The 9413-nt window shown below is 30.2% G+C and overlaps 1 protein-coding gene across 3 annotated transcripts; it reads left to right on the top strand.

Annotated features, from left to right (window-relative positions):
* The first annotated feature begins 2078 nt into the window (after positions 1 to 2078).
* LOC137835029 (cold-responsive protein kinase 1) lies at positions 2079 to 7163 on the top strand. Of its 3 annotated transcripts, none has more exons than XM_068643322.1 (7): positions 2079 to 2530; positions 3214 to 3327; positions 3558 to 3664; positions 3784 to 3994; positions 4405 to 4642; positions 5447 to 5597; positions 6573 to 7163. In XM_068643322.1, the coding sequence occupies exons 2-7, from the start codon at positions 3258 to 3260 to the stop codon at positions 6945 to 6947; spliced, it is 1152 nt and encodes a 383-aa protein (XP_068499423.1). In that variant the 5' UTR covers positions 2079 to 2530; positions 3214 to 3257; the 3' UTR covers positions 6948 to 7163. The 3 variants fall into 3 exon arrangements, with proteins under 3 accessions (XP_068499423.1, XP_068499425.1, XP_068499424.1); XM_068643324.1 differs by having other exon boundaries at positions 2529 to 2888; XM_068643323.1 differs by lacking the exon at positions 2079 to 2530 and having other exon boundaries at positions 3057 to 3327.
* Positions 7164 to 9413: the final 2250 nt, after the last annotated feature.

The following is a 9413-nucleotide window of genomic DNA, read 5'->3' as shown; positions in this document are numbered from 1 at the left end:
ACTAGAAAATAGAGGATGTTATCCTAACCCTAGTGTTTATGAAGAAAACCTAAAAGGAAATTTCTGGAAAAAAATTAGTCTTGATAAACAACTAAAAAATATGTATTATTAAGTCGTGTGCTTATAAAAAACACTTTTTCAACTTAATTATTCTAAATTAAAAAAAATATTTACATGACTTATAGAATTTATTCACCAAGAGTGGAAAATTAGTGTCTTCAAAGCATATAAATCGTCAAAATAGATGTTAGCAAAATTTTCTACACTGGTAGGCTAATAAGTTAGAAAACCCATGCATTTAAAATTTCAATTATTTACCAATTATATTAGACTTTATTTGTACCAATTATAAAAAGTTAAAATATTATTTTCAATTCAAAATCTTAAAACAAGAAATTTTTGGTGTTTTTCTTTGTTGGTCTTTTTAATTGATAGTGAGTTATAACTCCCACTAATATATCTTTTTTGATGAACAATTATTCATATGTTTTACCATCCTTCAAAATTCAAGACAAAAATGAATTAAAAGGAAATTATTTATATGGTATAAATAAAATAAATATTTTTATACGTACTACTTTTTATCACTTTCTTTTCTACTAAACTATTGATAAAATCACCTTATTTTTTTTTTATTTTCTTGAAAAAAAACACACCCTAATAATTCATAGATACATGAGAAATACTTAGTCAAAAATCTCTTGTATCATGTCATGTGTTGTATAGTCATTTGAAAAAGAAAAAATGTACACATAATTATTAAAGTGCAAAACATGTCAACACTTAACTCTCTTTAAGTCAAAGATATTTTATGTTTGGTACATGGATGAAAAAAAAGATGGAGAGGAAAAATAAATAAAGAAAGAATAACACGAGTTTCTATATAGCATGTAATTAGAAAATTAAAAAAATATATAAAAAATGAAGTAGAAATAGAATGGAAAAAATGTATATACATGATATGATGTGTACTTTTTGAAGTGAATGATTAGAAGGAGTTTCTAACTTCCAAAGATTAAAATAATAGCCAAATGTGTAAACTTTTTTTTATATGTATTCAATTTTTATAAATAATTTTTTTTTATAGAAAAATATTATTGTTTTATCCATCAATACTCCTTATATGATTATAAAAGTACATTATAATGTTTTAATTTTCTAAAAAGAAAGATTTAAAGATAAGTTATCACATTAGATATAACTAAATTATAATTAATAAATAAATATAAATTTTATTTGATGAAGTTGAATTAAGATTAAATCTTATTATTTTAATATAATATTAAATTTATTAAGAATTTATATTAGTTAAAATTAAGTTAAATTTATTATGATTTTTATTTTTTTAATAATATTATTAAGTTAAACTGATATTTTTTATGTTTCAACAATCATTTTTTTAATAATATTTTATTTATTTTATCAGTTACCTTCTATTTTTATATTTGATGTTTTTGTCATGAAAAAAATATGTTAAAAATTTGACTAAAAAGATAACTAAATTATAATTTATAAGTATTTGTATATCTTATATTAGTGTATTAATTCTATGTGAAGTTAAACTAGACTTACATTTTACTACTTTAATAGAATATTAGTTTTTATAAAAAATATATTTAAAAAATTAATTTTGCAGAAAGAAAGAAAATCAGAAACAATAATGCAGGTTATCACATGCCATCATAAAAAACAACATATATTTTTGTGTTTTTTCACTCTTTTTTGTCCATATCAGAGTGGAACACAACAGATATTTGTGTTATTAAAAATTTGGATAAATGAGCCATTTCATAACTAAATAGACACCGTTAATTTAGTTATTGAAACAACCTAATATTTGTGTTGGTTTTTTATGTATAAAAAATCTTGCGATTAAATTTAGTATTAAGTGTTGTAAAACCATTTTATTATTAAAACATATTCTTAAAGATAAATTTAAGTGTGAATTAAGAATTAAATTATAACATTAGAAATTGTTTTGATTTTTCATTCCTTCTCTCCAAAATCAGCCATACTCAACATTACGTAAACCTTCGAGTAAGTTATTTTTATATAGTATCTATTTAATCACATGTTTTGCAACTATGTTTGAAACTTTATGAAGAATAAAAAAAGGGTACAACGTAAAACATAGAACCCAAAAGAAAGCTACTAAATTTATATTTTGGAAAGAAAAAAAAAATGATTTGCACAGTTTCTGCATAATGGAGAGTGTGAAAAGGAGCAATTTGACAGTGTGAAAAGAGAAGAACATATGGGTTGGTTGGTGTACTATGAAACACCGTTTGGTTGAAGCAGCCTTGGTCTTGGTCTTGTCTGAAAAGGAAAGAGAGAAGATTCAAACCGAGTACGCGTGGTGTGGTTTATGGTTGCATCAGGGTGGTGGTCATGAGGTGGACCCTCCTCTCATAAAACCAACAAAAGCACACCCCACAACGCAATCTTCACGCTTTCTCAACTGAGTTTCTCCACCACTTTTATAGACTAATCTTTTGTTTTTCTTCTTTACTTGTTTGATCCACCTTCTGAGGTTTGTTCCATTAACTTTTTTTCTGGCTTGTTTTTGGGTTCCCTTTGATCATGGGTTTGTGGTATTTTTTTTCTTTCTCCTTTGTTTCGGGGAAAGTTGCAAGCTTTTTATCTTTTTTATTTATGGGGAGGATGGTAGTTCTGAACAATTTCTCTTTCTTTTGGAAAGTTCTTATGTTTTTTTCCCGGTTGAGTTTGGTTTCTTCATACTGTTTCTGTGATTATTGAATTTAGTTCATTTTTTCATTACTGATGTTGTTTGAGCTGTGAAATGCAGTACAAATTGAGTTAGCGTGAAGATAATTGACTTTTGACTCCGAAAATAATTTAGCTTGATATGCAATGGATAGTAATTAGAGGTTAGATGAAGAGAAATTAGGAAATACAGTCAAAAGCTTTGTTTTCATTTGAAGTATTGCATTGTCAAGTGTTAAGCAACAATGTTTGTAAAACTTCTGAATTCTGAGATTGAGATGATATGGATAAAAATGTGGAACTTATTAAAGGATTGAGAAGAAAGGGCATGGTTTCAGTATGACTGATAAAAAGAATTTGTGCTTTTGTATGCTCTTGCAAGGCCTGTGAAGTTTTTGCATTATCTTTTATCATGTTCAATTAATTGTATGTACTTTAACCCACTTTATTACTCTTCCAAACGTTAACACATTTTGATGGTTCAACCAGGTGATACCATTTGACATTTGAAGCTCCTTATACTTCCTTCAGCTATGACTTGTTTCCCTTTATTATTCAGTAAGTCATATTCTTCAGCGAGAAAAGATCCAGAGATTGATGAAGGTAACTTGATTGCATATTATACCAATTAAAGTAGGTTTTACAAAGAAGGCATTGTGTTGTTTCTTAAATTTGATTTTTTTCCAGTGTTATGGTTGTGTTCTTGAATTGAGATATATGTTATCTGTTATATAATACTTTCATAAAAGTCTACTTATGATATTAGATTTTAATTGAATATGAGGTTCTGAATTGAATCTTAGATGTTAGCTGATTTTTTATAAATATTTCAGGCATTGATAATGTTAAGCTCTACTCCCACAAAGAATTAAGAAATGCCACTGAAGATTTCAGTCAAGCCAACAAAATCGGAGAGGGTGGTTTTGGTTCTGTCTACAAGGTAAACTAGACCACGCTGCATTCATCATCTCAGCTATTTTTCTGATTGTTGTCTTTTCCTTCTTCTTGTGGAGGACAAAACTAATAATGAAACATTAACATATTATGGTGGATGATCAGGGACGACTTAAAGATGGAAAAGTTGCTGCAATAAAAGTTCTTGCAGCTGATTCAAGACAAGGAGTGAAGGAGTTCTTGACAGAGATTAATGTGATCTCAGAGATAGAGCATGAAAATTTGGTCAAGTTATATGGTTGTAGTGTGGATAAAAATAAAAGAATATTAGTCTACAATTACCTTGAGAATAACAGCCTGTCGCAAACTCTTCTAGGTAAATTATTTTTCTTTTCTAGATTTCTTTTTGGTTTGGGTAAATTTCTCTTCTTCACTGTTGATGCTTATAGCAATAAACGTAGAAAGTGGTCTCATTTCTCAGAATCCATTCTTTTGGAATATTGTTGGAGAAACCCTTTTGCTAAAGCTTTCTGGCAGAAGTTGAGAAGAAAGATTTAAACATGGATTTGTTTTTGTCACTAACCAACTATCCCTTAACCTTAAGATGTTAGTAGGTGAAGACATATAAATAGTTATATATTCTATCTCTAACATGCCCCTCCTTACATAGACTTAAGTGAAAATGTTTCATATTATACATCTATGACAAATTTATCAAATAGTCTTAGACTCTCTCAACCTTGCTCTAATTCTTTTTCAATGATTTTTTTCTCTCTTTATTTATAGGTGGAAGTCATAGTAGGATCTTCTTTGATTGGCGAACAAGATGTAAAATAAGTATTGGGATTGCTCGTGGACTGGCTTACCTTCATGAAGAAGTAAGGCCTCATATTGTTCACAGGGATATAAAAGCAAGCAACATCCTCCTTGACAAAGATCTTACACCCAAAATTTCAGATTTTGGTCTTGCAAAGCTTATTCCAGCAAATATGACTCATGTCAGCACTCGAGTAGCAGGAACAATGTAAGTGTTGTATGTAAATTACAATCACTGAAAAAATTGGAAGATTTTTATTCTGTTTTTTCTTTTCCCTTGAAACTGAAAAGCAGCCTTCCCAATTCCAAATTTGAAGACTTGTTATCTCAACCGTCAACATACTCCTAAATCTAGGACTGAACATTTGGAGGGTAAACTAGATGTAGATAATAAGCAACACCCCTCATGCCTAGGGATAGACATTCAGAGCGAAGACAAAAATATGAGTCGCCTAATAATTGATTTCGAACAAACTCTAATATCTTTACAATTTGAGTTTAGGGTCTAATTCATCCTTACAAAAATTATTTATAAGGCGAGGATTGGCAAACATTATGAGGATTACATTAGCCAAATCTTTAGTCAATATGAGATATCAACAGTAACAATCCATTTTAATGTCAACTGATGATGACATTGGATTTATATTCATATTTTCTCGTAGCACCAATTATCACTGTTTTAGTGATGACAAAATTGAGACTGCACCTCGATTAGAATTTATTTTTTCAAAACTACACTGCACACATAATATGGCCGCTTCCAAATTTATCTATTTAAGCAAAATACCTGAGATAATTGACAGTGATGCTAAGCTGAGCAGTTTGTGTTTCTGGAATCATTTTTGTATTTGCTTTGGGATATTATTATATATGACTATTTTTTTTTTCATACCTTACACTTCTTAAGATGGAAGAGTGCTTCTCTTTGGCTGTTTACATATAACAAGCATGTAAAAATTCTAAACTATTATTTTATGTCAGAAATTTGCTGATGCATGATTTATTTCAGAGGTTATTTGGCACCCGAGTATGCAATAGGAGGGAAGCTAACAAGGAAAGCAGATGTTTACAGCTTTGGTGTCCTCCTTGTGGAGATAGTCAGTGGAAGATCTAACACAAACTCGCGATTACCAATAGAAGAACAATTTCTTCTAGAGAGGGTATGCATGTTTCATTCTTCTAATTGAATTGACATGCCTTTTACTATAATCAATTTTGTCCAACCAGTTTGTTTATTGACTTCATCTATTCTAACAAAATCTTAGTTAACCATATTCATTTAGTAATTTACTTACCTGATGCCCCCAATGTTTAACCGTTTGTGCTCATCTTCAGTGAAGTTTACCTCCTTATTTGGTTTGAACTGCTAGCAAAATACAGAAACATATTCATATGTTAAAGGATATACAAACAAACTATTTGTAATTTATTTTTTTTCTGAATGCACAAAGTAACAATTGAAAAGATATCAGCATTATGGTCATCTAGCTCTAATTGTGCTAGGCATATGCATTGGTGATTCTCATAAAAATATGTTACGAAGCCACATGTTATGTAGGAGCACAGAGAATCCAGGCCTCAGTGAGGGCATGTTAATATAATAAACTGAAAGAGGAGAAATGGAGGCAAGTTGGGATCCCAAGGAGGGAATTATTAATGTAATAGATTGCCAGTGAGGTAATCAAGGGGAAGTGGTAGGGAAAGTATTACCTTTATGGATATAAAAAGGAGAGGGAGAAGATAGAGGGGTAAGGGAAAAAAGCAGTTAAGAGTGAAGGAAAGTGCAGGGTCTCTCAGCTCAAAATACTGGGCTATCTATCTAAGTTCTTTGAAGTTCATAGTATATCCTCCCCTTTGATATTGATTTCAGACTAATATATCAGCATCCACGGAAGAATAATATTGTAGATTTAACGTAACTGAATGTGTTTTCTTCCAGTTTCTTTCAGAATGTTAAAGGGCCATGTCTGTTCTCCTTTTCTTCAGAAGAAAGTCTTTGTTATGACTAATTCGTACACTGGAATTGCAGCTTTACATTTTTTCTATGCATTGGCATTTCATTGCATAAGTGTGATCATATTCTAAAGCATCATATGAGATTTCTGGATTTTTTATTTTAGCTTCTGATCTTACAGACTTGGGAACTTTATGAGAGAAAGGAATTGGTTGGACTGGTAGATACATCACTGGACGAATTCGACGCCGAGCAGGCTTGTGAGTTTATGAAGATTGGTCTTCTTTGCACTCAGGAATCGCCAAAGCTCCGGCCATCCATGTCTTCTGTGGTCAAGATGCTCACTGGAAAAATGAATGTTGATGACAGTAAGATAACAAAACCTGCCTTAATTTCTGATTTTATGGACCTCAAAGTAAGAACGCACGAAGAAAGTAGTAGTGATGTGAAGAATTCATCTATGTACAATACAACCTCTTCTTCAGACAACCATGACACTACCATGTCATCTGCCACAACTACAAATTTCGCTGCAATATATGATGAAAGCTTGTGAATATCAACAGATGGTGATTTGTGCTTTAATCAAAAAATTATTTTGATTGCTTAGATATGTATCTCATGTAAATTTTGCAACTTATTTTCATACTTTTTTGAGTGATTTTTTTGTGTTGGATGTAATCCTACATGACTAGGGAGTTGCTATGTGCTGTTCTGTAAATATGAGGGCTTGTGTTCAATGATAAGTTTGAAGATCTTTTTGTTTTTTATATATCATGTTTCTTGTCTCATTATGTCTTTCTCAAAACTACCCTTGTAAACAATCACGGATTATAGACACTTTTTTTTTTAATTTTTCATTTTAATTTGTCTTGAACATGGAGTTGAGATTTAGGGTGTGTTAGGAAAGTGAGAATGGTAAAAAAAACACTCACAAACGAGCAATAACATTACTAGTACATTTCCTATGCCTTTGTCGTTTGTACTATATATGATAGGAACAATAATGTCTCATGTTCTTGTAATTACAGCTGGAGAAGTCCTTATCTTGAGAGTGGTAAACTTCCAAAGTTCTGGCATAGTTAATGAAATTAAAAAAATAGCATTATCCAGTGGAGAATATAGAACTCTTGTCTGCAATTCAGAATACTTGGTCAACTGTTGAATGGAAACTTCCTATCAACTAGCTTGTGAGGTTAGAATAGTTGGTGATCAGACACAATACCCCATTTCTGAACACTTTCTTACAATGTGTCATTTTTCTGACAAGGGTGGCACAGTTCCTCTATTATAATCACTATTTGCCAAGGACTTTATGAAAAGGTTAAGAGCTACTAGTGTCTGTTTACTTTGAGAATAGGTTTCTATTTTCATTTATTGTTTGATTTTTTAATTATAATTTTCTTTTTCATTTTTTTCTGTCTATAAAGATTTGGCTTTCATTTATTTTCATTCTTTCATATACAAAATAAGATTTACCTTTCATTATTAGTGAAAGTAAAATGTTTTTGTAATTATAGTAAAAATAAATAATCAAAGTATAAAACATTTTCTCAAATCACACTGATAATGAATGAATCTGACATCATTTTGTTTTCATTGGAAAGATATCCTGGTTAAAACAGCTTAAATACTCTTTAAATTTCATCACTGAATAACTTAGGTAAAGTCTTTAAAGTGATAATGGTAGGAAATAAATAACCTAACCACCAGGGTAAGAGTGTTGACATGAAATTTTAGTATAATAGTGACATTTCCAGCTGTAAATAACCTTTTATAATAGAAACAAACATAAGGGTCCCTTTGCTCACTGCATTTTGTGAAGCATGTGCCTCCTAAATTGGTTCTTCACAGTCTATAATGAAATCAAAGATGGAATGCCAACTACCACCATTTCACTTACCTCAACAGGTATTGCTTCTATTTCTTATAATTCAATTCACCTAATAGTTATTCAACCATAGATTTTCATATAGTAGATCTTTTCTAAAGTGAATTATAATTAGTTTATGGAAAACTATAGTTGTACAATCAAAGCCCTCATAAAATATACATTAGAATATGTTAGAACAATATCCTTTGGATGCCATTATACTTTTTATTGAAGGATTCAAATGAATCTATGTTAGCATATTTAGAAGATAAATTTGGTGTAAGAAACACTATTCTTGTAGCATTATATAAGAAGTAAAAAATTTGAGAAGAGTGAAGAAAATCTGGATGAGTAAGTTAAACAGAACAGAGTTGTTGTAAACTCCTGATTGTGTTCAAATTTTACATGTTAAAAGAAAAGAAAGGAAGAGACCAAGTTAATGATATCTCCTAGTTTGGTTTTCATTTTATTGAATGCAACTGTTTAGCCATAAATAGTACAAGTTAAAAAATTGTTATGGTTATGGGGAGATGAAGAATCTTTTCTTTACAGTCACATGGGTGACAAGGACAATTGTGTTAAGTTTGAAGTTGTGGATACTGACAAACACAAGGAGAATAAATTCCTTCACCAATTCTGGGATGAAGTGGTTACACTCAGTGTCTTTAATGTTGGTGCTGTCAACCCTTCAAAAAGTAAAATCCATTCAATATTTAGACATTTTTCATCAAAATATGAGAACATCAATTACAATTCTAATGCTTAATGAGGATAAACCAACAAAACAAAAACAGCAGGCCTGTTGATGTTTGTGCTCTTAAGTTCCAATAAAAGTTTTTTTTTATCCCATTCATGCTGATTGATTGAGGTTATTGAATTTTACATGAGTTGTAAAAATAAATGTTTAAGAATTGGTGAAGCTAATATTGATCACAATTCTGTGTAATGTTGCACATTGATATTGATTTTTGCTGTTGCATTGGTGGAGCTAACAAAGAGAGTTTAATTTATACCTTAACAAATTATGGGTAAACTAACTCAATATGAAGAATGTTGAACCTCTGCCACTCCAAAACTTAGTTTAATGTTAATTAGTTTGACATTGATGTTAATTGGTTGTGTTAAATTTTATAAGTTGGGACTACTAAA

This window comes from Phaseolus vulgaris, chromosome 5 (genome assembly GCF_000499845.2).
Source record: "Phaseolus vulgaris cultivar G19833 chromosome 5, P. vulgaris v2.0, whole genome shotgun sequence".
In the NCBI taxonomy this organism is placed as follows: domain Eukaryota; kingdom Viridiplantae; phylum Streptophyta; class Magnoliopsida; order Fabales; family Fabaceae; genus Phaseolus; species Phaseolus vulgaris.
This window is presented reverse-complemented; position numbering and strand designations above follow the sequence as displayed.